The 27,575-nt window shown below is 33.4% G+C and overlaps 3 protein-coding genes across 12 annotated transcripts in view; all 3 read left to right on the forward strand.

Annotated features, from left to right (window-relative positions):
- Positions 1-5,782, forward strand: LOC102614901 (uncharacterized). Its single transcript, XM_052444877.1, has 6 exons — positions 1-524; positions 609-776; positions 928-953; positions 1,600-2,293; positions 2,875-4,086; positions 4,160-5,782. Exons 1-4 carry the CDS (start codon positions 471-473, stop codon positions 1,925-1,927), a joined length of 576 nt encoding a protein of 191 aa, XP_052300837.1. The 5' UTR covers positions 1-470; the 3' UTR covers positions 1,928-2,293; positions 2,875-4,086; positions 4,160-5,782.
- Positions 996-26,465, forward strand: LOC112495978 (putative nuclear RNA export factor SDE5). Of its 9 annotated transcripts, none has more exons than XM_052444862.1 (10): positions 19,459-19,972; positions 20,130-20,794; positions 21,151-22,050; positions 22,194-22,219; positions 22,945-23,022; positions 23,920-23,993; positions 24,183-24,412; positions 25,101-25,183; positions 25,315-25,376; positions 25,698-26,465. In XM_052444862.1, exons 3-10 carry the CDS (start codon positions 21,912-21,914, stop codon positions 25,909-25,911), a joined length of 906 nt encoding a protein of 301 aa, XP_052300822.1. In that variant the 5' UTR covers positions 19,459-19,972; positions 20,130-20,794; positions 21,151-21,911; the 3' UTR covers positions 25,912-26,465. The 9 variants fall into 9 exon arrangements, with proteins under 9 accessions (XP_052300830.1, XP_052300822.1, XP_052300823.1 ...); XM_052444863.1 differs by having other exon boundaries at positions 21,485-22,050; XM_052444864.1 differs by having other exon boundaries at positions 19,474-19,972; positions 20,130-21,691; positions 21,929-22,050; positions 25,698-26,463.
- The window catches only part of LOC102608225 (probable disease resistance protein At5g63020), a 136,177-nt gene continuing 123,397 nt past the window's right edge, over positions 14,796-27,575 (forward strand). The window contains exon 1 of one of the 2 annotated variants that reach the window (XM_052444797.1): positions 14,796-16,479. In XM_052444797.1, coding sequence (XP_052300757.1) covers positions 14,967-16,479 — 1,513 coding nt within the window. In that variant the 5' untranslated portion in view covers positions 14,796-14,966. The remainder of the gene's footprint in view (positions 16,480-27,575) is intronic. The other variant, XM_052444817.1, reaches the window with a different exon arrangement.

Raw genomic sequence — 27,575 nt, forward strand, 5'->3', positions numbered from 1 at the left:
TTCTCAGTGTCCCTCTCAATATTTCTTATGATCTCGTTTTTTATTGAATCACTTCTTTTGTGTGCTGCATTTTTGTGTGTCGTATTTGGGTTTATCTTATCTGGAATCCTGTTATGATTGATGGAACAAGTAATCGATTTTTGGTTTATTTGGAATGGAATTATGGTTTATTTGGAATGGAATTATCTGGGTGTAACGGATTAAATTATGACATTGGGGAGAAGGCACTAAGGGGTTTGCTTGACACATTTGGTTCTGTGTTTACTCTGAAAGAAATAGCTTTTGCTTATCGTAATGCAAGGCGAAATCCCGATTTGGGTGGTGAATTTCTCTATCCCAATTGGGCTGGTGAATTTCTCTGTGACAAATAGGCAAACAGCTCAACCTCTTTTATCTATCTTCTACTAGTGAGGCAAGGGATAAAAAGTCTTCAAAATCATCAAATAGTAACATCTTCGAGAATTCATTTTATGCAAATGGAAAATCTAGACCTTCTAAGACAAAATGGCGTCCAGTATCAAGAGGTACCGTTTCAAGTTTTCTTGGTAAAAATTATGTAAACTTGCACAGCCAGCTAATGGCACTTTTCTAGTTTTCTGGCATCAAAGCCATTGAAGTCGTATCCAAAGGAGTTTCCCATGTCTGCACTTTGTGGAGAAGGAACTAAACAAAAACAATCAAAGGATGACCATTTGCAGAAGGATGTGGAAGATTTTCTGTTTAAATTGCTAGGAGAAGTGTTCCAGCTGAATAGGGATGTGATTCGGGAAGTTCCAGTAATGTCTTAAATATGTTGATGCCAATTTAATATATATTGTCATTTTCAATGTTCTTTCTTTCTTTCTTTATCTTCTTTTCTTCTACTTCTTCTTCTTTTTCTTTTCGTGTGCATGTGATCACTAATTTGTTATTATACTTAACTTGCAGGTAGTTGTGGATATGATATGCAAAAGGTAAGGACTATATCTTCCTGATAGAGGCCTCTGCTTTTTCCCTTTTATGTAATTTAGTAAATCTCATCTCCCTTTGTGATTGTTATATCATATCAAAGTCAAGTCTTAAATACTGCTGTCATATGTTAAGGTTCAACTTGCATTTTGACTAACATCCATTTGTTGTCGCTTCCAAAAGTGAGAATGAGATACTTCGGTTAATTTCAGTAGTTGAACCCAATCGAGTACTTTATCTAGATCTTCATGGTTCAAAGGCCTGAAACTTGCCCGTGATTGTAAAATGATATTATGTGCTTTTAATGCAATAGGGGGAACAAGGTGTCAAAGGAATTAGCAGATTCTATGGCAGATTCTATGCCTGTACAACTGTAACAATTATCCTTATGATTGTAAATCTTATATGTTTTCCTTATTTAGGATATACTAGCTGTAGGCTATTTTAGATAGTTATGTATATGATAGTTTAGCTATGTTTAGGGCTAAACATAAGCTTGTATTCATAGTATATAAAGGGAATTCTCTTCTAAGAGAAAGCATAACTTTTGCTCAAAATTCTCTGAGTTTATCATGGTATCAGAGCCTCAGTTCTGAATTCTCTTCTTCCTAGTTCATTCCCTTGTTCTTAGTTATTCTTTTTTTTATCAAGTTATCTCAGCCTCATGTCTTCAGACAAGTATGATGCTTTTTTGATCCGTTTTAATGGCACAAACTACTCAGCCTGGGCATTTCATTTCGAGATATTTGTCAAAGGCAAAGATCTATGGGGACAAGTTGATGGCAGGAAACCTGCCCCTGATAAAGAGATAGACCAGGATGGGTACGCCAAGTGGGAAGTCAAGGATGCTCAAATCATGGCATGGATTCTAGGATCTGTGGAATCCAACTTCATCTTGAATCTTCGACCCTTCAAGACTGCAGCAGGAATGTGGAATCATCTAAAGAAACTCTACAGTCACACCAACACTGCTCGTTGATTTCAGCTTGAACATGAGCTAGCCAATCTCCAACAAGGCAGTCTCTCTATTTCTGATTTTTATTCTATCTTTATGATTATTTGGGCTGAATATACTGATATAATCTATGCTACCTTACCTCCGAAGGTCTTAGTTTTGTTCAATCTGTACATGAAACTACTAAGAGAGATCAATTTATGATAAAACTGATATATGAATTTGAAAGCACTAGGTCCAATCTTATGAATTGAGAATCTGTCCCTTCCTTGGATACATGCCTCAATGACTTATTTCATGAGGAGCAACGACTTCTTACTCAAAATACCATGAAACAAAAAAAATCTACTTCTGTTCCTATGGCTTATGCAGCTCAAGGCAAGCCAAAAGGTAAGGACATCAGTATAGTTCAATGTTTTTGTTGCAAAGGATTTGGACATTACGCTTCAAATTGTTCAAAAAAATTATGCAACTATTGCAAAAAAGATGGACATATCATTAAGGAATGCCTTACTCGACCCCCCAAGAAATCTGAAACAACATATGCTACCTCAGTTGGTTCTTCTAGTGATGGTAGTTCTGTGGATACAGCACATTTGACCCAAAGTGCTCCTGTTCCTGTTCAATCTGTGACCCCATAAATGATTCAACAAATGATCATTATTGTATTCTCCTCATTAGGACTCTCAGGTAAATCACCCACTAGATCTCCTTGGTACTTTGATTCTGGGGCTTCCCATCACATGACAAACAATGCTAAATTCTTCACCAATGTAAGTAAATACCTTAGAAATCTAAAAATTCATACAGCTGATGGCAACTCTTTACCTATCACAGCCACTAGTGATGTTTCTTTTTCTATAACCAATGTCTTTGTCTCTCCTGGTCTTCCTACTAATCTTGTTTCAATCGGTCAGTTAGTTGACAATAATTGTAAAGTAGAATTCTCTAAATCTAGTTGTGTTGTGCAGGATCAGCAGTCAGGGAAGATGATTGCCAGGGGGCCTAAAATATGACGTCTTTTCCCTCTCCAATTTGCTAAGTCTCCATGTTTCTCTTTGCCTATCATCACTTGCAATTTTACTAAGGTTAATTATCGAGCATGGCATAAACGTCTAGGACACCTAAACTCTAATGTATTTTATGCTTTGCTAAATTCTGGTTTACTTGGGAATAAAAGATCACCATCCCTTAGTGTTGTTCAATTTGATTGCAATTCTTGCAAGCTTGGAAAAAGTAAAATTCTGCCATTTCCCACTCACACACCGAATGTTGTCCAGCCTTTTGATTTGATACATAGTGATGTGTGGGGTATGGCGCCTGTTACATCTCATGCTAATTACAAGTACTTTGTCACTTTTATTGATGACTATAGTCGCTTCACATGGATTTATTTTCTACATTCTAAAGATGAAGTGTTCTCTGTTTTCAAGCTTTTTCATGCATATATTCAGACCCAATTTTCTACTAATATCAAAATTCTTTGCTTTGATAATGGGGGTGAGTATATGTCTCATTTATTTTAAGAATTTTTGCACACCAATGGTATAATTTCTCAAAGATCTTGTCCTTCAACCCCTCAACAAAATGGGGTGGCTGAAAGAAAGAACTATCACCTTCTCGATGTTGTCTTCATTTGTACCCTCTCGTTTTTGGTGTGAAGCTTTCTCCACTGTTGTCTATCTCATCAACAGATTGTCCTCTCATTCCTTGAACCATGTCTCCCATTTCTTTCAGTTATTTGGCCATACACTAAGTTACTCTCATCTCCATACCTTCAGTTGTGTGTGCTATGTTCATCTTCCTCCATATGAGCGTACAAAACTCACAGCCCAAGCTGTGAAATGTGCTTTTCTAGGATATTTTATGCACTAAAAATGTTTTCTTTGTTATGATCCAAATTTGCATCATATAAGGGTTTCTCGAAATGTGATTTTCTTTGAAAATCAGTATTTCTTTTCCGCATACCACGACGATTCTTCGCCTTCATTTTCTGTTTTGCCAAAGTTTACTAACCCTTCTGCAGATTCTGCACCTTCTAAACCTATCATAGTCTATCAGCGACGCAAGAATTTAGTACCTCTCGGGCCCCCTCCAGCAACTTCCCTGAATGTTGATCCAGTTCCAGCAACTGCACCTGAACCTTTCAGACATAGTACTCGGGTTCGTAGACCACCAGATAGGTATGGTTTCACCTCTCCATTATTTTTGACAGCCACTTTGTCTTCTATTCTTATTCCTTCATCATATAAACAGGCAATAGAGCATGAATTTTGGTGAAAATCTATTGAATCAGAACTTCTTGCACTTGAAGAAAACCAAACTTGGGATATTGTTTCATGTCCTCCATCCGTGAAACCCCTTAGTAGTAAGCTAGTGTTTTCTATCAAGCTGCGTTTTAATGAATCCATAGATCGTTACAAGGCTCGGTTGGTGGTTCTTGGCAACAAGCAAGAATATGGCCTAGACTACGATGAGACCTTCGCGCCGGTAGCCAAAATGACCACTGTTCGAACAATATTAGCCCTTGCTGCATCACAATCATGTTCTTTACATTAAATGGATGTAAAGAACGCTTTCCTACATAGTGATCTCAAGGAGGAAATTTACATGAAACTTCCCCACGGTATGACTACTTCCTCTCCTAATGATGTTTGCAAACTAAAATGTTCGTTGTATGGGTTGAAGCAAGCACCGCGAGTATGGTTTGAGAAGTTTCGATCAACTCTTTTCAGTTTTTCATTCACTCAAAGTCAGTATGACTCCTCCTTTTTTTTTTCCAACAGACATCTAAGGGCATCATTGTTCTCCTTATTTATGTGGATGACATCGTTATCACTGGTTCTGATATGGAGGCAATTTCTAAACTTCAGAATTTGTTGCACTCTATTTTTCACATGAAAGACCTCGGTCAACTCACCTATTTTTTGGGGTTAGAGGTGCATTATCTGCCTCAAGGTATCTTCTTGAATCAACACAAGTATATTCAGGATTTAATTTAATTAGCTGGACTTATGGACAAAAATTCTGTTGACACCCCAGTGGAACTTAATGTGAAATATCGACAAGACGAAAGGGAACTACTTCAAGATCCTACTTATCTATCTAACTATCACCCGCCCAGACATCTCTTATGCTGTCCACACCGTTAGCAAGTTCATGCAAGCCCTTCGACATCTCCACGTATCCACAGTCCGCCGCATCATTAGATATATTCTTGGCACTCTTAACTGCAGTTTATTCTTCCCTACTGGTTCTTCACTCCAACTACAAGCCTACAATGACGCAGATTGGGCTAGCTGCCCGGACACGAGAAAATCTACTTTGGGATGGTGCATGTTTCTTGGTGATGCCCTTAGCTCTTGGAAATGCAAAAAGCAAGACTCAGTCTCCAAATAATCCACTGAGGCAGAATACCGCGCCATGTCTGTAGCCTGCTCCAAGATCATTTGGTCGCGTGGTCTCTTAACAGAGCTTGGTTTCTCACAACATCAACCTACTCCCCTACATGCTGACAACACAAGTGCCATCCAAATTGTAGCCAACCCTGTCTACCATGAGCGCATGAAACACATAGAGGTTGACTGCCACTCTATTCGAGAGGCCTATGACCACCAAGTTATCACCCTCCTGCATATCTCCACTACTCTACTGATTACGAATATCTTCACCAAATCCATGACATGTCAGCGACATAACGTTCTTGTTAGCAAATTGATGCTTGTAGATTTACCAGCATCAATTTGAGGGGGGATGTCAAAGGAATTAGTAGATCTTATGGCAAATTCTATGCCTGTACAGCTGTAACAATTATCTTTATGGTTGTAAATCTTATATTTTTTCCTTATTTAAGATATACTAGCTGTAGGCTATTTTAGATAGTTATGTATATGGTAGTTTAGCCATGTTTATGGCTAAACATAAGCTCGTATTCATAGTATATAAAGGGAATTCTCCTCCAAGAGAAAGCATATGAAAGAAACTTAGTTCTATATTGTTTGGTAGGCTAGAAAATGAAAGAAAATAAAAGAAAAGCTTTGCAAAGAAAACTGTTAGATCCTTTTATTATACCAAACTTACAGTTTAATGACTAAAAATTGATATTTATATTGAGCTACAAACTCTTCACACACACACACGAGATTGTTGCAACACATAACCAATTGCTGTATAACTAACTTGACACATCAGCTCAACCAGCTAACTAACTTTGACAGGTCAGCTTAATGATTTGATCTGATACAACCAGCTACACAGCAACATCATGCTCTGCTCCAGCTTCATCTAATTCACTAACAACTTTTGCTCAAAATTCTCTTAGTTTATCACAGGGAAGTATAGCTTTGGAAAAGGCCGGATCAATAACTATGGAGAGATTTATAAGTGATAAAAATTCCCGTAACCCGCTGTCAAGAAAATTTCACATAGTTAAAGACGCCATTTTGTTTCAGCCAAAAATGTTTGTTTAATCTGCCAAAAATGTTTGTTTCGATTAAAGACTTGAACCGTTTTCATTTAACCTGATTGTGATGCTTTATGTTATGTATGTTCCTCTCAATCAAGAAAAGTTGAGGTTCATGATTTTATATTTCTATCTTGTAACTTGCAATAATAACTGGTCTTCTTGTTTTTGTAGCTTGATAACATGAATTTTCCTTCTCAAGTTAATTTGATCAATAAAGTAATTCTTCAAAGAAAATATGCCCATTCTATAATCATTTTCTTAGCTAATATGTTTTTTTTTTGTTTACTCTTCAGAGTGTGTCGAAACTAATTGATTGCTCGGCAGAGACTTTGGGTGACAAGTCAAAATTTCATGGTAAATCCTCTGAAAAGGTATGCATAATTCCTGAATATTAAATAACCAATGGTCATAGTTTTTGTACACGACTCTTTTTGTGGAGATCGTTAAAAGTGGTTGATGATCCATTTGTAATTTCATAGAGGGATCATCAATTCCTTTTCTTTTCTGTGGCTAGGCATCACTTTCGTGCCAAAGTAAGGAAATCTATTTTAGGTAATGTAAAAAACAATGGTAGGATGTAATAGCTTATTATGCACTGACAATAACTTTTTGTATAATTGTCAGTTTAAGGAATACAAGAGGAACTCTGTTGACAAATTCATCCAAGATAGATGCTAAAATTATTTATGCATGCCAGTTGCCTTAACTAATTTTTCTTAACACTTGTATTGAACAGGAAATGAGTATGCAATTTGTGTACGTGCCATTGTGGAGAATTTGGATATTCTTATTTAAGTAAGAAGAAGAGTATTTGCCTCATCTTTAAACAATGAATCTTTGAGAAATGAGGAGTGGGTGATTGGAAGTGTCTTCATGTAAATGTTCATTTACTTGTATTTTGAACTATTATGAGAATCTTTTATATGCCAAATTAGTAATACAAATGTTCAGATGATTTTTCCTGTTGATCACGCGTTTGTGTCTGCAGACAACCATTGTATATCACTTTATTCTGATGTGCAATTATGTATAGATTAGAAGAAAAGAAATAATAATCTTATATTATTGTTTGGTTCATGATTATTAAACGATTATGGCTTCAAAAAATCTACAAATTCCTTCTGTTCATATATGAATGTGCCAAGTTTTCTATATCTTAGATTGCCTTCTTCCAAGATAACAAGTTCATATGTTTTTTAATCCTCTTCAATCACAGTTGAATTTTAAGTCTTAAGATTTGTTATTAATACCTGGTTCCCTGTTATTATGATTTTTATTATGATTTCATAAACAGTGTACGGACATGTGCTCTACGTTTGAAGGGCCTCCACGTGAAAGAAAATTGCAACAATTGAATTCTTCCGGAGGGTATGGCATTTAATTTATTTTCTCAACTTCTTGTAAGACTAATATATTTCCTTCAGTAGGCAGGGCATGTTGGGAAGGGCTTTTATTGAAAGAATTCTGATATTTCTTAGACTTTGTTTTGGAAGGGAGGTGGAGGGATTTCTCATCCATATATGGTTACTTGATTAGCTTTTGACTGTATTGCCTCAGTCGTGCAAAGGAAGATCCAAATACTAATGAATGAGAATTGGTTAGAGACCCAAAAGACAGAAATGAACTACAGAAGGAAGTTTTTGCTGCTTTATTTAGTGTTCCTGAGAACTCTGATGAAGATGGAGTGGAGGTCCAAAGCATTAAGAAAGGTGGTGAGTGAACCGCCAGAGGAATTGGTACCAGAATACAAAGCTAATGTGGTGCATTTGCAGCAAGATAACCAGACTAGTATGTGCTCTTGTATTAACTATATTGACTGGATTTGTGAGCATGTTCATTTTTGTGTGTATAATCACTTTTGTATTTATGCATATTAATGTTAGTAGGATTCTTGATTTCCTCCACTTACTGGAGAACTAGTGGAAAGCTTTATAGTGAAATATCTGCAATAACTAATGGAAACCATGATTTGAATATTTTCTCTCACCTGGAGAGCTTTGTAACAGATGTACTTTGTGGCTATGGAATACTAGAGATTCTGCAATAACTAATGGAAACTCTGATATGAATATTTTCTCTCACCTGCAGAACTTTGTAACAGATACACTTTGTGGCTCTGGAATGTCTAAAGATTTTGTCTGCTTCAGTTAGATCAAATATCTTTTAGTTACCTACATTATGGAAAAGATAGAGTTCTCTGAATCTGAAAGACTGAAACATTTTGCATATTTCGTGAAAGGAAAATATCTGTAGATACTAGTTCATGCATTGAGGTAACATCAATGTTAAAGAAAAACAGCAATAACTTATTATATAGAATTAGGTTCACTTGCTTTAAATGCTGGTCTGGTCAACCATATGAACCTGTAAGTGTATCTGCAGAAATATATATGGGGGGACAAACTAGCTAAATTTTCCTCTCATTTCTGGCTTTGGTCATTTTTTCCCCTTATTTTTCAGCTTTCCTTCTCCTGAAGTATGTTAACAATTGCAGATAATGACGAAGAGGACAGCTTGCAGGCTCTTCGTGGAGCTGTGATGGAATATAGGGGCACAATGAAAGAACATTTTAAAGCTGTAGGTTCTTTTTCTCCTGTCATTTATATTTGCTCACACATTTTTCATATGCTCCAAGCATGCAAGTTTGTATGTGTCTTTGCCTTTTAAGTTTTAAAAACCATAAGGTAAGAATACAGTTCCTCGTCAGGTTATTGATGCATTCACTCCGGAGGATCATGTTCGAGCAGGAAAACTTCTAGAACAGGCAAGGTTTTCCATCTACAGCCATCTATTGACAACAGATACATTTTCATTCAGCAGACACTGTTAGCATTCAAGATGCTGGCAGATTCACTTGATTCTTATTAGTTTGTTTAGTGGTAAAGCATATAACCTGTTTTTCAAAGCCAAGTTGTGCTATTGATTATGTTAACTTTATTGTTCACATAAAGTGATATGGAGGAAATAATCATTGTAGGAAAATTAGGTGAAGAGGTGATGTCAAATCTTGAACCTGTTACAAAACTCCAAGTTCTTTACTTGAAGAAGCTACCAAATTTGAACAGGGTCCACTGGAAGGCCTTGCCATTCCCTGATGCCTGCAGAATTTTTGTATTTAAATGCCCAGAGCTTAAGAAGCTGCCACCGGATCTTGAAAGGGCAGGCCAAGGTAAAATTCTTATCAAGGGAAAGGAAGATTGGTGGAAACAACTTCAATCGGAGGATCAAGTAACTCAGAATGCATTGCTTCTATTTTTAAAATCAACTGACAAGTGATTGAAGGGGGCATCATCAACATCATCAACATGGATGGAGAGATTCAGGAGCAGATCCGCAGGGTTTATTACGACCTGTGGTGGTTGCTTTTTTGTGACTTGTTCCCTTTCATTTTTTCACTTCCTGTCATATTATCATTTCTTTGTCTCTGTTTCTATTGCTGATGTTGCTGCATGCTTGCAGCCCTTGACAAAGTTAGCAATGCAATATAGATTTTGAAATTAAATTTTGTATGTTCGGGACAGTCACAAAGTACTACTTGTTCTATATGGGGGTGATGTGAATCAACTTTTCAATTATATATTCTGTGGTAATTGTGAATTCAATTTCATTTGTCTCCTGCAAATTATGAAGAAAGTGCAGAGTTAGAATATCGAAAAGTTCACTGGCAAATACTTTGTAAAAGCTTCGGAGTGAAACAGGGAATGCACTTGCAACTAAGGACAAATTGGTGGCCAGCTAATGCATTCATTTTATGTACATTCATCTTTTTAATTATTGAAGATAAGTGGTTCGTTGCTTTTGTTGTAGAAAAAATTCAGACGACCTCAATTGTGAGATGAAAATATTTAAAATATCTCTTAAATTATTATAAACTTTAATTTATCTTAATTTTATTTAAAAGATAAAAGAAAAATGTGGTATATGGGTAAAAATTTTTTTATCTTGTTAATAAAATGAAATAAATTAAAATTTACAATAATTTAAAGTATTTTAAAATTATTATTTCATAAGAGATTAATATGAAATTAATCCTTTTTACTTTTTGAATGTGAAAGGACAAGAAAAGAGAAAGCTAGTGTCACTGCTTTTTATTTTATTTGAAATCGGAGTTATCCCATATACTTTACTACTTTAGCTCTAACATTACAATGTTTTTAGGCTACACTTTTATTTTTCTTTTTCCCCCTTTTTTTATACATGCATGTGGATTACTTTTCTCTAAGCTCCTTAATATTTAAGACAAATCATAAAAGCAATTGAAGCATAACAAGATGATCAAAACATTTAACCGAAAAAAAAAGAAATAAAACATTGAAAATGGAGATGTTGATTAATTTAGAAGAGATGCAAGCAAAAAATATTCCCAAAAAAAAAAAAAAAAAAAGCAACGTTAGTTCATCCATGTCTGTCAATGCGTTTTTTATGGTTTTTTTTTTCCAGTTGTTTGTTGTAATAGATTAATTGTAAATTGATATAAACTTGATGTTGTAATATGTTCGCTTTTGTGGAAATAAATTTCAATATTCAAGATTATTCAAGTCTTATCTAGTATGTGTTCGGTTGTGTTGTCGATAATTTTACATTCTAATAAGTTTTCACCTAAAATATTAGCATGAGTAGTAGTCCTTAAACCTTTGGTCAAAATTATTGTTATTGTTTCTTTTAGAGGAAATTTTTTTATTAAAGCCTCGTTAACACTATTCCTTATTAAGATTATAAGTTAGTGTCGGTGCAGGATTTGCAGCGACAAATCTTGTCTAGCCACGTGTCAAAATACAAATAAATCAAGGGAAAGCACATGACATGGATTAGGATCCAATAAAATTTAAATCCCAAGGAAAAGGACAACTGTATCCTAAAGTTTCAATAAGAGATACTGGGATATCTTTTGACTAATGTTATTTTTTGGCTTTATTAATAAAAAGATCCAATAGTTTATAACAAATAAAAATATAGTATTAAGCTAAATGTGATAATTTACACATTTTACATAATTTCAATAAAAATTTTTTTAATGTTTTACAATCTATCAGACATATTTTATTAAATTAATAAGAATTTTCTTATAAATAGCAACATAATATTAAAATAAATTTATAAAAATTTAAATGTAAAATAATTTTAGTATAATTAATACGCGGGATATATTTTGTAAATTATAAAATTACTTAACCCAATGATTTTTAAAAATCTTTAAAATAAATAAAAATAAATTATTCACATTTTGATGTAAATATTTAAAACATTTTTATACATTAGTCCACAATTATTTATGTTATATTTGTATTTATTAGAAATTTTGAAAGTCAAATGTTTTTTACCTCTATGTTATTAGAATTATTGCACACAGAGAAAGAGCCATATATGCTTTATAACTTTAAAATCGATTTGTTTTATAGCTGGGAATAGAGATGATCATTATTATAAGGATTTTTTAAAAAAAGATAAAGAATATTAATGATTAGCGAAATCTCTATGGAAATTGAATTTAGTAAGAAAAAATTGAGCTGATTTTAGTGGTATAGTAATATTTTATATAGAGAAAAGTAAAAGCTGCACCCAAGGTTAAGGGAAATGGTCAAAATTCTTTTTTAATCATAATACCCTTTTTCCTAGATAATTTAAAAATTTTACTCTAATAGTTTATAATAAATAAAAACATATAATCCTAAAATAAATAAAATGATATATATTTTAAAATAATCTCAATATTTAAAATATATTTTAACATTTTATAATCTATTAGATATATTTTATTATATTAAAGTAAATTTTATAATAAATACAAAACATACTATTAAAATAGATATAAAAATTTTAAAGTATTTTGAATATTATATAAAATAACTTTAATATTGTTAATGCATGAGATGCATTTTATTAATTAAAAATTCTATGTAACCCAAAGATTTATTTATAATAAATTAATAATCATATTTTTGAAATTATTTTAAATATTAAAAAATATTTTAATATTACTAACTATTAGATAGACTAAACTATTTATTTTATTTTCTATTTATTATAAAATTTCAAAGTTAATCTTTTTAACTACTATTCAAAAGATGTTATGATAAAAACAGAATTTTTGTGTTTTTATTGAAAATTTGGAGTTTACATCTATTTTTTCAAATATTCAGGGTGTAACTGTTTTTTCCCTTTTATATATACGAACGGTGGTGAGAAAGTTTGATTTAACGTTATTTATTTAAATAAAATCTCAGTTAAAAATGTACAGAGAAGAAATTTCGGTTGGTATTTTAGTCTTGGTAATCTCTATATTATATGCATATAAGATACATCATTCTCACATGAATAGTATATGTGTGAGATCCATATATTATTCATGTGAGGGAGATGTATCTTAATAAGATAGAGGGATCCGTTAGTCTTTTACCAATCATCACGATTAGGCCTTGGCCTTGAAACATTAATTGTTTCACTTTTAGCGCTAGTGGCGTTGAAAGTTGTCAAGAAAAAGCAAGACCATATTCCACAAAAGCAAAAGTAACGTAGGCTCTTTTATTAAAGGCAAAGTATAAAGTAGTCAAGAATCGAATATCCTGTCGTCTACTCTTTTTTAAATTCTTCTTTTATTATCGTTTAGAATAGTTTTTGGTAATTACAATCATTATTCAGAGTTATTGTTATCTTCCGGGGCAGTCTCTGTTCATCGAAGTCGTTACCTTTTTTTTAATGGATCAGTTCCAGTGGTAAGCAGTAATTTTCTTAGAACTCGGATCTTTAATTCGAGTTTCTGTGTGAATTAATAATAAAAAATTTTCATTACACGCAATTTAAGCTACGAATTACTTTTTGCAAAGTTGAATATGGAATTGGAGAAATTAAGTAATTTAGAATGTTGGTAAAAATTGACGAACATATCTCCAATTACAGTAAAACCTCTCTACAGTCATAACATTATAACAAAATTAATTTTATTACTATGTTGAGGTAATATAGGTTTAGTTACAAAATTATTGTTTTAATATGGTTAGTGTCAAGTGATATAAAGGTTAAGTATGCAGTACATTAATAATTAAATAATGAAGTGTCAAATCTAATGTATATATATTAATGATATAGATAGACATAGTTTTAAAAAACTAATTAATGTATATTTATGTAGTGTTATGAATATGGAAAGTCAAGCCTACACTTTACATTATCCTTAATTTTTTCTCTCAGTTAAATTCTACAAATATTGTACAATGGTTGGGCAAGAACTCTAAATTAAGAATAAATTATTGTCACAAATAATTTTAGAAAATATTTTATTTCGTCTTAAACCTTTAATATAAATAAACATATATATATATATATATATATATATATATATATATATGTGTGTGTGTGTGTGTGTGTGTGTGTGTGTGTGTGTGTGTGTGTGTGTGTGTGTGCATATTTTGCAACGTATAGATAATTGTTAGTATATGGAGACAAGTCTTTTAAGGTAGGACCTAGGAAAATTTATAACTTACTACACTGTGGAGTTTTTATTCCTTTTTATAATTGGCTCATATTGATACATTCTTACACAAAATATTACCATTGACATATTTTACTACAATTAGTTTAGAACATTTGTTAGGAAAAAAAAGAAAAGAAAAGAAAACATCCCTTGGATGTAGCTCTCCTGACTATTTAAATCTTTTAAGGAAAAAAAGAAAAAAGAAAAACTGGCACATTCAAATCTTGAAGCAATTACATTAAAATCTCTCCATAATGATAGGAATAATCTCCATTTAGTAATAAAAAATTTTGTTCGCAATTTAGGCAGAGTTATAAATAAGAATAAAATCCTCATTGTAATAAGTTATATTTATTATGGATCCCATCCTAAGGAATTCGTCTCTATATAGTAATAATTATTTGCATATTATAAATATATATGTTGCATTAGATTAAATGAACTTGTCTCCACATACTACTTAGACAACGAGAGAAAATTATTAAAGAGAACACAAATATTTAGATATTTTTAAGATTACTTTGCATATTTATAACAATAATACATTGATATATGTATTAGTTTTTTGATATATTAGATTTAACATGCTCTATTAATAAATTATTAATACGATGCATATTCATCTCTATATCCTTGCAATAAAAGTAACTAAGTTATAACAATAATTATTAATAAATTATTAATACGTTGCGTACTTCATCTCTATATCCTTACAATAAAAATAACTAAGTTATAATGATAATTTTTGTAACTACATACTTATTAGGTTTTAACTACTTCATAATAATAAATTAGTTTCGTCCTAATATTATAATTATGTAGAGTTGTAGTGTATAGACACACCCAATTTAAATAGTATATCAAATAAAATTGTCCCCACGAAAAAGAAAAAAGGGGTAAAGGATTCTCATTTCTTCAAACATTAGGATCACGTTTGTACAAGTGCGATGCCTTTCTTTTGAAGGCAACGTCAGTGGGTACCCAATAGGACGTGTGTAAATCTTTCCAAAATTTCTCTGGTATAACGGACAGAGATCATTACTTTTCTCTTCCATATACCACAGCAGCTTCAGTTAATCAGACTCAATCAATTTTCTTGGTTTCTTCGCTTATCAAAATTCCAAAATATGGGTAGCATATTTCAAATCACATGCGATGGTGCTTTTTTCAATCGTTGCTTGGATTGCTTTCTTGGAAAAGTAGCAAACACAAGTAAGCTCCAAGATAACCTTGTTGCCTTGGAGACTGAATTGGGAAAACTAATCGCAGCAAAGAACGATGTGATGATGAGGGTTGTCAATGCTGAACGGCAACACCTGAGAACGCTGGACCAAGTGCAAGTGTGGCTTTCGAGGGTGGAAGCTGTTGAAACTGAAGCTGATGAATTGAAAAGACACGGCTCTCAAGAAATTGACAAATTATGTGTTGGAGGCTACTGTTCCAAGAACTGCGCGTCAAGCTACAAGTTCGGGAAACAAGTGGCTAAAAAGCTACGGGATGTGCAGACTTTAATCGACGAAGGAGTTTTTGCGGCGGTGGCTACCGAGGTGGTGCCTGAGAGAGCTCCAGAACCTGTAGCAGATGAAAGACCCACTGAGCCAACAATAGTAGGCTTGCAATCACAACTTGAACAAGTTTGGAGATGTCTTGTAGAAGAATCAGTGGGAATCATTGGCCTATATGGTATGGGCGGTGTTGGTAAAACTACACTATTGACCCATATCAACAATAAATTTCTTGAGAGTCCAACCAGTTTTGATTGTGTGATTTGGGCCGTAGTTTCAAAGGACTTGCGACTCGAAAAAATTCAAGAAGATATTGGGAAAAAGATCGGTTTGGTTGATGATTCATGGAAGAGTAAAAGTGTAGAGGAGAAAGCTCTCGACATCTTCCGGAGTTTAAGAGAGAAGAGAATTGTATTGCTGTTAGATGATATATGGGAGCGGGTTGATTTAACAAAAGTGGGCATTCCACTTTCCGGACCAAAAAATACTACATCAAAAGTCGTATTCACAACCCGTTTCGTCGATGTTTGTGGTAGCATGGAAGCTGACAAGAAGTTCCAGGTGGCATGCTTATCAGAAGAGCATGCTTGGGAACTGTTTCGAAAAAAAGTTGGGGAAGAAACTCTTGAGAGTGATCATGATATCGTTGAGCTAGCCCAAACTGTGGCCAAAGAGTGTGGTGGTTTGCCACTCGCACTTATTACTATTGGTCGAGCTATGGCCTTCAAAAAGACAGCCGAGGAGTGGAGTCATGCAATTGATGTGCTAAGAACATCAGCTTCTGAGTTTGCAGGTTTGGGAGAAAAGGTTTATCGTCTTTTAAAGTTTAGCTATGATAGTTTGCAGAATGAGACGATTAGATCTTGTTTCTTATATTGTTGTTTATATCCCGAGGATTATAGCATTCTTAAATGGGACTTGATTGATTGTTGGATTGGTGAGGGATTCTTAGAGGAATCTGACAGGTTCAGTGCAGAAAACCAAGGATACTACATTGTGGGCACTCTTGTTCATGCATGTTTATTGGAAGAGTTAGAAGATGATAAAGTAAAAATGCATGACGTTGTTCGTGATATGGCTCGATGGATAGCTTGTGAAATTGAGAAGGAGAAGAGAAAATTTTTGGTTTGTGCAGGTGCTGGAGTAGGAGCGGTGTCAGATGTTGAAGGATGGGAAAATGTGGGAAGATTGTCATTGATGCAAAACCAAATTGAAATTCTGTCAGAGGTTCCCACATGCCCTCATCTCCTCACTTTATTTCTTGACTTTAATTATAAATTGGAGATGATCACCGATGGCTTCTTCCAATGTATGCCTTCTCTCAAAGTTTTGAAGATGTCAAACTGTGGGCATGTCAAAGTTTTGAAATTACCTTTTGGGATGTCAAAGCTGGGTTCACTACAACTTCTTGATATTTCACATACCGGCATAAGAGAGTTACCAGAAGAGTTAAAGTTGTTGGTAAATCTGAAATGTTTGAATTTGAGGTGGACACATATGTTAAATAAAATTCCACGGCAGCTAATATCAAATTCTTCATGGTTACGTGTGTTGAGAATGTTCGCTATTGGCTTTGAAAATTCTAAAGAACCATCAGAAGACAGCGTTTTAATTGGTGGGGGTGAAGTTTTAGTACATGAATTGCTCGGTTTGAGATATTTAGAGGTATTGGAGTTGACCTTGCGAAGTTATGATGCTCTCCAATTTTTTTTGAGCTCAAATAAGTTAAAAAGTTGTATTCGATCTCTTTTCCTCAATAAGCTGGGAGGTACAAAGTCGATTCATGCTACGGCTTTCGCAGATCTAAAGCATCTCAATGAACTATGCATTCGTTCGGCAGTGGAGTTGGAAGAATTGAAGGTTGATTATACAGAGATTGCGCCAAAAAGGTCGGAACCTTTTGTTTTCCGCAGCCTTCACCGTGTTACTATGGAGCGGTGCCATAAATTGAAAGATTTGACATTCCTCGTTTTTGCTCCAAGCCTCAAGTCTCTTTCGCTATACGGTTGCAATGCTATAGAAGAAATAATCAGCGTTGGAAAATTTGCTGAGACTCCTGAGGTGATGGGACATATAAGCCCTTTTGGAAATCTCCAAACGCTTTATTTAACTGATTTGCCAGAGTTGAAAAGCATCTACTGGAAGCCATTGCCTTTCACTCATCTCAAAGAAATGACGGTACATGGGTGTAATCAGCTTAAAAAGCTTCCATTCGATTCCAACAGTGCAACAGAGCGTAAATTTGTTATTCGTGGATACACACTCTGGTGGAACCGTCTTCAATGGGAGGATGAAGCCACTCAAATTGCTTTTCGTTCCTGTTTCCAATCTCATGAAATATAAATTCCTGAGCGGTGGTTGCAAAATTTGATTTCTAGTGAGTGCTTTTTTCTTAAACTCTTACATATATTCTCGTCGTTTGCTTCGTGCAACGGACTAGGTTTTTATTTCAGATTCGTTTTTTGTCTCCTGCAAATCACAATTAAATGTTGAATTATATGGAGTCAATGCTTTATAAAATTTTCAAGGCACTGCCATTTCCTTTTTCTTTTTCTTTTTTTTTTTGGGTCGAATTGATGCTCTGGCTTTTTACTTTTTGTTGTCACATTTTGCTCTGTTTTTTCAAGTTGATGCTTGAATAGTTGAATTCAATTGATGCTCACATAAATTTGTTTAGTTGCCGCAAAAGGATATAATTAGACTGAAGTACACACTTCTAGAATGAATACAAAATGTTAAGTATACTAGCCCTCTTTACAGAAAATCAAATGAAAATCAATTTTTTGGGGCTTTGATTTTCTATGGTCTATTATATACTCTTTTTAATATCTTCTGTTCTAACTATAACCAAATCCTTTGTTCAAGGATTTTTATTTGGGGTATTGATAACTGTCCACCAAAAGAGTGAACACTTGGATGCTGCTCAAGGATCTCTAATCAATAGCTGGAAGCAACTGAGAAGGCGGTCGCTACTGTTTACAAAGCGATGCAGTATTTGCCATTCATCTTAATAATTATGAAGCTTTGGTAAAATTTTCAAACAAAGTTGAACACATGTTGTTTTGAGATTTGGTTCATGATTTTGGATGAATATCGTTGTTCCGTTTGAGTTGGATGTGAATTCAAAATCTATATATTCTTTGGTTTTCAATTCTGAACTCAATTTCTTTTTCTCAAGCATGTTATGCAGAAATGATTTTTTACTAAATCATTTTTGATGAATTGTTTAAATTAAACAATTGGAATAAGAATTGAAAAGGTTTATCATAAGCATGCTAATATGATAAGTTGTTTTATGAACGATTAATTAATTAATCAATTAATATTAAATTATCTATTAGTCAATTAGATATGCGTTACATGTCATGTTTAAAAATTATTTATTTATATTTCAAACAAATTTGACTGGATGTTGTGTAGGTAATACTACATAATTTCAAAACAAAAAAAGTAATAAAAACACGTTAAATTTTGTTTTTATGAAGAAAAATTTAAAATTTTATTAAATAGGTGAAAATAATAAATGGATTCGTGTATGGTTTGAGATTCTTGACATAATTATGAAATAAGCCGGATTCGACTTAGTTCAATTTTGACGCGATAAGAAGACGACACCACACAAACACACGATAAGAACCGTTACCTGAGAAGATTGCCATCAGGAATTTTGAAATTGATTTCACTACAATACCTTAATCTTTCAGATACTACCATCACTGAGCTGCCAGAAGAGCTAAAAGCCTTGGTAAATCTTAAGTGTTTGAACTGTACACAAATTATCTCTCTACAATTCAAAAACAACTAATTTGTTACTTTTTCAATGCTACATGTTCTGCGAATATTGAGTTGTGGTTATCTTGTTGAAATATCAGACAATAGAGTTCTATTTGGTGGTAGTGAATTGTTGGTTGGGGAGTTGCCTAGTTTAAAACGTTTAAATGTATTAAGCATCACCTTACAAGGTTTTTCTGCTGTCCAAAAACTTATGAGCTCTCAAAAGTTTCAAAGCTGTACAAAATGTTTGGAGCTTATAGACTGTGATGATTCAAAGTCTTTTGCCTTGGCAGAGTTGAAGCATCTCGAAAAACTAGTTTTTTGAATTGTGGAAGAGTTTAAGTTCTGCTTTGTTGAAGTTGGAAAAGCTCAAGAATGTTTTCGTTTGAACAGTTTTCACCGAGTTAATATAAAGGCTTGTCATAAATTGAGGGACGTGACATGGCTTGTATTTGCTCCAAATCTTACAGTTATTCAAATAGAAAAATGTATGCAGATGGAAGTAATAGTCAGTGCAAGGAAATTGGGTGAAGTTCCAGAGATGATGGCAGATCTAAACCCTTTTGCAAAATATCTTTGCCAGCGAGTTCTACCAAAATTAAAAAGCGTCTATTGGAATGAGTCACCCTTTCCACATGTCAGGGAAATTATTGTATCTGAATGCCCAATTCTCAAGAAGCTTTCACTCGGTTTTAACAATGCAAAGGAATCTAAAATTGTCATTAGGGGACAGGAACACTGGTGGAACGAGCTGCAAAGGAAGGATGAAGCGACCGTTAATGCTTTTCTTCCTTGTTTCGGTTCCATTTGACAGGCATCAACATGGATTTATATTTTGCGGTGGACAACTTGTGGTAAGTGCTTTTCCATTTATTACATGTTTATATCTAACTTTTGTTTTCCTTTATGGTTAAATTTTACTATATGTATGTTGTTATACGGTGACATTCTCGCATCAATTATTAGCTTTTTAATTCTCTTCTGGCATTAATTGCCCTTCTGATCATGTAGGATATGCCGATGTCAAAGAGTAGTAAATTGGGATACAAATGTAAGAATTAGCCAGATGACATGTTGTTTTGAAGCTCTCTCGAAGGACTAGTTATGTCATTCAAAGCATCCAATTTCGCTACTTTTTTTTTCATTTGTTGCTTTTTATATTTCTAGATAGCTTGATATTCGGCCAAGACATCGATAGGAGGGCACATTGTGCATGCACACTAGTGGATGATTTGGGCATGCCGAATCCAATTAGCGTGGATGACCCTTTATAAGCATCAGGCTTCTCTCATACCAGAGCAATGTAGAATATGTTTATAAACTGTGGATTACCCTTTATAAGTTTAGACTTCTTCTATACTCGAGCGATGTGGAATACCTGTATAAGCATTAAGCTTCTCTCATACACTTTATGTTAAAAATAATAATAATAATAATAAAATAAATCCATTTTAAAATAGGCTCTTTTTTTCTTTTTTTATATAAACAAAATGCATTCTTCAAATCAATAGTGGGTGGAAGAAGTGAGTAGAGAAGGACTAGGCCCCTTCATTCCGCCTAAAACCTCACCGAAACCTCTCTTGTGAACTTCTCAGATTCTCTCTCAATATTTCTTATGATCTCGTTTTTGATAGAATCACTTCTATTGCATGCTGCATTTTGTGCGTCGTTTTTGGGTAATATCTTATCTGGAATGCTGTTATGATCAATAGAACAAGTAATCAATTTTTGGTTTGACGGAAGTCGATTTATTTATTTACTATTGTTTTTTATTTGAAATTTTGACAGTTGTGTTTCATTCATTTCTTTCCTTCTTTTTTTATTTTATATTTATTATGTATAATTGTGTTTCATTTGATATTGATCATACTGTAGATAACTATGTGATTGTAGCTGGGGATTTTAAGTTTTGTGAATTCAAGAAACTGTCAAAATGCTAGTGAAATTGGGACCTTTATTCATAAGCTTGTGGTTTTCAAAAGTAGCCGGGTTCAACTGATGAAGTTCCTTTTTGGGATTCTTTTTTTTCTAGGCTGCAATTCGGATATGTACCTGATAGACAATCTTTTGTGAGTTTAGCATATCTTCTCCGATTTTGTCTTTTATTCCCCAACTTTACAGCTACACACCATGAATGCTGGGTGATTGTACAGAAAATTTGTGTTAGAACAAAAGCATTGTGAAGGAGTTTCTGTGCTATAAGTTATTGGCTTCAGCTTTATTGGCATTAATTGGGTAGATTATGTGTTACAGTGATTCAATTTGTGATCCACACTTTAATTTTCTCTTTTCCCCAATTATTTATGTCAAATTCAAATCCAGAAGCATGCGCTGATTTTTTTTTTTTTTTGTGATAATCTGTGAAGTTTATTTGGAAAGGACGTATCTGGGTTTAATGGATTAAATTATGACATTGAGGGAAAGGCACTAAAGGTTTTGCTTGACACATTTGGTCTGTGTTTACTCTGCAATAAATAGCTTCGCTTATCAGAAATCCCTATTTGGCTGGTGAATTTCTCTGTGACAGACAGGCAAACACCTAAACCGCTTCTATCCATTTTTCTGCTGGTGAGGTAAGGGGTAAAAAGTCTTCAAAATCATCAAATAGTAACATCTCTGAGAATTGGTTTTAGAAAAATGGAAAATCTAGACCTACTAGGACAAAATGGCGTCCGGTATCAGGAGGTACCGTTTCAAGTTTTCTTGGTAAAGAATATATTAAACCTGCGCAACCAGCTAATGGCACTTTTCTGGCATCAAAGCCATTGAAGTTGGATCTAAAGGAGTTTTCCCATGCCTGCATTGTGCAGAGAAGAAACTAAACAAAAACAATCAAAGAATGACCATTTGCAGAAGGATACGGAAGATTTTCTATTTAAATTGTTAGGAGAAGGGTCCCAGCTGAACAGGGATGTGATTCAGGAGGTTCTCGGTAATGTCTTAAATATACTGATGCCAATTTAATACATATTGTCCTTTTCAATGTTCTTTCTTTCTTTCTTTTTTTTTTCCTTCTTCTTCTTTTTCTTTTCGTGTGCATGTGATCACTGATTTGGTATTATGCTTAAGTTGCAGATAGCTGTGGATTTGATATGCAAAAGGTAAGGACTATATCTTCCTGATGTAGGCCTCTGCTTTTTCCCCTTCTATGTAATTTAGTAATTCACATCTTCCTTTGTGATTGTTATATCATATCGAAGTCAAGTCTTAAATACTGCTGTCATATGTGAAGGTTCAACTTGCATTTTGATTAAGATCCATTTGCTGCTGCTTCCAAAAGTGAGAATGAGATACTTTGGTTAATTTCAGTGGTTGAACCCAATAGAGAACTTTATTTAGATCTTCATGGTTCAAAGGCCTGAAAAAACTTGCCCGTAATTGTAAAATGACATTCTGTGCTTTTTATGCAATAGGGAACAGGGAAGTAGAGCTTTGGAAAAGCCTGGATTGATAACTATGGAGAGACTTATTATTTAAGTGATGAAAAATTCCCATCGCCCGCAGTCAAGAAAATTTCAGATAGTTAAAGACTCCATTTTGCTTCAGCCAAAAATGTTTGTTTCAATTAAAGACTTGAACCATTTTCATTGAACCTGATTGTGATCCTTTACGTTATGCATGTTCCTCTCAATCAAGAAAAGTTGAGGTCATGATTCTATATTTCTATATTGTAACTTGAAATAATAATTGGTCTACTTGTTTCTGTATCTTGATAATATGAATTTTCCTTCTCAAGTTAATTTGTTCAATAAAGTAATTCTTCAAAGAAAATATGCCCATTCTATAATCATTTTCTTAGCTCAGATGTTTTTTCTTCACTCTTCAGAGCATGTCAAAACTAATTGATCGCTTGGCAGATACTTTGGGTAAGAAGACAAAATTTCTTGGTAAATCCTCGGAAAAGGTATGCATAATTCCCGAGTATTAAATAACCAATAGTCATAATTTTTGTACATGACTCTTTTTTCTCTTTTTTGTGGAGATCATTAAAATTGGTTGATGATCCATTTTGTAACATCATAGAGGGATCATCAATTCCTTCTCTTTTCTGTGGCTAGGCAACACTTTCAGGCCAAAGTAAGAAAATCTATTTTAGGTAATGTGAAAACCAACGGTAGGATGTAATAGTTTATTATGCACTGACAATAACTTTTTGTATGGTTGGCAGTTTAATGAATACAAGAGGAACTTTGTTGACAAATTCATCCAAGATAGATGCTAAAATTATTTATGCATGCCAGTTGCCTTAACTAATTTTTCTTAACACTTGTATTGAACAGGAAAATGAATAAGCAATCTGTATATTGTGCCATTGTGGAGTATTTGGATATTCTGATTTAAATAACAAGGAGAATACTTGCCTCATCTTTAAATGAGGAGTGGGGGATTGGAAGTGTCTTCATGTAAATGTTCATTTATTTGTATTTTGAACTATTATGAGAATCTTATATGCCAAATCAGTAATACAAATCTTCAGATGATTTTTGCTGTTGATCATGGGTTTGTGTCTGCACACAACCATTGTATATCACTTTATTCTGATGTGCAGGTATGTGTAGCTTAGAAGAAATGGAATAATAATCATCTATTATTGCTTGGTTCATGATTATTAAACGATTATGGCTTTAAAAAGTCTACAAATTCCTTCTGTTCATATATGAATGTGCCAAGTTTGCTATATCTTAGATTATCTTCTTCCAAGATAACAAGTTCATATTCTTTTTAATCTTTTTCCCTCACAGTTGACTTTTAGGTGTTAAGATTTGTTATTAGTCCCCTGTTATTATGATTTCATAAACAGTGTACGGATATGTGCTCTAACTTTGGAGGACCTCCACATGAAAGAAAATTGCAACAATTGAATTCTTCCGGAGGGTATGGTCTTTAATTTATTTTCTCAACTTCTCGTAAGATTAATATATTTCATTCAGTAGGCACAGCATGGGGGGAAGGGTTTTTATTGAAAGAATTCTGATATTTCTTAGACTTTGTTTTGGAAGGGGGGTGGAGGGATTTCTCATCCATGTATGGTTACTTGATTAGCTTTTGACTGTATTTCCTCAGTCATGTAAAGGAAGATCCAAATACCAACGAAGGAATATTGCCTAGACACCCGAAAGACAGAAATGAGCTACAGAAGCAAGTTTTACTACTTTATTTAGTGCTCCTGAGAAATCTGATGGAGACCGAATGGAGGTCCAAAGCATTGGAAAAGGTAGTGAGTGAACCGCCGGAGGAGTTGGCACCAGAATGCAAGGCTAATGTGGTGCACTTGCAGCAAGATAACCAAACCGGTATGTGCTCTTATATTAACTAGACTGACTGGATTTGTGAGTGTGTGCATTTTTTTGTGTATACTCTTGTATTTATGCATATTAATGTGTGTAGGAATTTCTGCCACTTACTGGAGAACTAGTGGAAAGCTTTATATCGATATATCTGCAATAACTAATTGGAAACTATGATATTAATATTTTCTCTCACCTGAGGAACTGTGTAACAGATATACTTTGTGGCTCTGGAGTACTAGAAATTCTGCAATAACTAATGGAAACTATGATATGAATATTTTATCTCAACTGGAGAACTTTGTAACTTGTAGCTCTGGAATGTCTAAGGAATTTTGTCTGCTTCAGTTAGATCAAATATCTTTTAGTTGCATACATTATAGAAAAAGATAAAGTTCTCTGAATCTGAAAGACTGAAACATTTTGTATATTTTGTGAAAGGGAAATATCTGTAGATACTAGTTCATGCATTGAGGTAACATCAATGTTAAAGAAAAACAGCAATAAGTTATTATGTGGAACTAGGTTCACTTGCTTTAAATGCTGGTCTGGTCAACCATATGAACCTGTAAGTTCTGCAGAAATATATATACGGGGAGAAACTAGCTAAATTTTCCGTTCATTGATGGCTTTGGTCATTTTTTTCCCCTTATTTTTCAGCTGTCCTTCTCCTGAAGTATGTTAACAACTGCAGATAATGATGAAGAGGACAGCTTGCAGGCTCTTCTTAGAGCCATGATGGAATATAGGGGCACAATGAAGGAACATTGCAAAGCTGTAGGTTCTTTTTCTCCTGTCATTTATGTTTTCTCACACATTTTTTATATGCTCCAAGCATGCAATTTTGTATGTGTCAACTGCTTTCTAAGTTTTAAAAACCATAATGTAAGAATACAGTTTCTTGTCAGGCTATTGATGCATTTGCTCAGGGGGATCATGTTCGAGCAGGAAAACTTCTAGAACAGACAAGGTTTTCCATCTACAGCCATCTATTGACAACAGATATATTTTCATTCAGCAAACACTGTTAGCATTCAAGATACTGGCAGATTCACTTGATTCTTATTAGTAATGTTTAGTAGCAAAGGATATAACCTGTATTTCAAAGCCAAGTTGTGCTATTGATTATGTTAGCTTTATTGTTCACATAAAGTGATATGGAGGAAATAATGTGAAGTGATATGGAGGAAATAATCAATGTAGGAAAATTAGGTGAAGAAATGATGTCAAATCTTGAACCTCTTACAAAACTCCAAGCTCTTTACTTGAATAAGCTACTAAATTTGAACAGGGTCCACTGGAAGGCCTTGCCATTCTCTGATGCATGCAGAATTTTTGCATTTAAATGCCCAGAGCTTAAGAAGCTGCCACTGGATCTTGAAAGGGCAGGCCAAGGTAAAATTCTTATCAAGGGAAAGGAAGATTGGTGGAAACAACTTCAATGGGAGGATCAAGTAACTCAGAATGCATTGCTTCCATTTTTAAAACAACCAGCAAGTGATTGAAGGGGGCATCATCAACGTCATCAACATGGATGGAGAGATTCAGGAGCAGATCAGCAGGATTTAGTACGACCTGTGGTGGTTTCTTTTTTGTGACTTTTTTCCCTTTCATTTTTTCACTTCCTGTCATATTATCATTTCTTTGTCTCTGTTTCTATTGCTGGTGTTGCTGCATGCTTGCTGTCCTTGACAAAGTTAGCTAGTTTTTTTTTTTTTAATTAAATTTTGTATGTTCGGTCGGGACAGTCACAAAGTACTACTTGTTCTATATGGGGGTGATGTGAATCAACTTTTCAATTATATATTCTGTGGTAATTGCGAATTCAATTTCATTTGTCTCCAGCAAATTATGAAGAAAGTGCAGAGTTACAATATGGAGAAGTTCACTGGCAAATACTTTGTAAAAGCTTCGGAGTGAAACAGGAAATGCACTTGCAGCTAAGGACAAATTGGTGGCCAGCTAATGCCTTCATTTTATGTACATTCATCTTTTTAATTATTGAAGATAAGTGGTTCGTTGCTTTTGTTAAGATTATAAGTTAGCGTCGGTGCAGGATTTGCAGCAACAAATCTTGACTAGCCACGTGTCAAAAGCACAAATAAATCAAGGGAAAGCACATGACATGGATTAGGATCTAATAAAATTTAAATCCCAAGGAAAATGACAACTGCATTATGAAGTTTCAATAAGGGATACTGACTAATGATATTTTTTGGCTTTATTAATAAAAAAAGAATATTTTATAACAAATTAAAACATAATATTAAGCTAAATGTGATAATTATATACATTTTAAATAATTTCAATAAAAAAACATTTTAATGTTTTACGATCTATCATACATATTTTATTAAATTAATATGAATTTTTTTTTATAAATAGCAACATAATATTACAACAAATTTATAAGGATTTAAATGTAAAATAATTTTAGTATAAATAATACGTGGGATATATTTTGTAAATTATAAAATTATTTAACACAAAGTTTTTTAAAAAATATTTAAAATAAATAAAAATAAATTATTCACATCTTGATTTAAATATTTAAAATATTTTTATATATTAGTCTACAATTATTTATGTTATATTTTTATTTATTAGAAATTTTGAAAGTCAAATGTTTTCACCTCTAAGAGAAAGACACATATGCTTTATAGCTTTAAAATCGGTCTGTTTTATATCTGGAAACAAATATATCATTATTGGTAAGGATTAAAAAAAGGGATAAAGAATATTAATGATTAATGAAATCTCTATGGAAATTGAATTTAGTAGGAAAAAATTGAGCTAAATGATTTAGACATTTAGTGGTATAGTAATATTTTATATATAGAAATGTAAAAGCTGCACCCGAGGTTAAGGGAAATGTTCAAAACTCTTTTTTACTCATAATACCCTTTGTCCTAACTAACTTACAAATTCGACTCTAATATTTTATAATAAATAAAAATGTAATCCTAAAATAAATAAAATAAGATATATTTTAAAATAATCTCAATATTTAAAATATACTTTAATATTTTATAGTCTATCAGACATATTTAATTATATTAAAGTAAATTTTGTAATAAATACAAACATACTATTAAAATAGATATATAAAAAATTTAAAGTATTTTGGATATTATATAAAAGAACTTTAATATTGTTAATACGTGAGATA

The sequence above is a fragment of the Citrus sinensis genome, chromosome 7 (assembly GCF_022201045.2).
Source record: "Citrus sinensis cultivar Valencia sweet orange chromosome 7, DVS_A1.0, whole genome shotgun sequence".
In the NCBI taxonomy this organism is placed as follows: Eukaryota; Viridiplantae; Streptophyta; class Magnoliopsida; order Sapindales; family Rutaceae; genus Citrus; species Citrus sinensis.

Coding starts and splice junctions, on each gene's coding strand:
- LOC102614901 (XM_052444877.1), top strand. CDS start 471: ATGCAAATGGAAAATCTAGACCTTCTAAGACAAAATGGCGTCCAGTAT. Junction 777..927: donor ATGTGATTCGGGAAGTTCCA/GTAATGTCTTAA, acceptor CTTAACTTGCAG/GTAGTTGTGGATATGATATG. Junction 954..1,599: donor GTGGATATGATATGCAAAAG/GTAAGGACTATA, acceptor TTTTTTATCAAG/TTATCTCAGCCTCATGTCTT.
- LOC112495978 (XM_052444862.1), top strand. CDS start 21,912: ATGCCTGCATTGTGCAGAGAAGAAACTAAACAAAAACAATCAAAGAAT. Junction 22,220..22,944: donor GTGGATTTGATATGCAAAAG/GTAAGGACTATA, acceptor TTCACTCTTCAG/AGCATGTCAAAACTAATTGA. Junction 25,184..25,314: donor TGAAGGAACATTGCAAAGCT/GTAGGTTCTTTT, acceptor GTTTCTTGTCAG/GCTATTGATGCATTTGCTCA.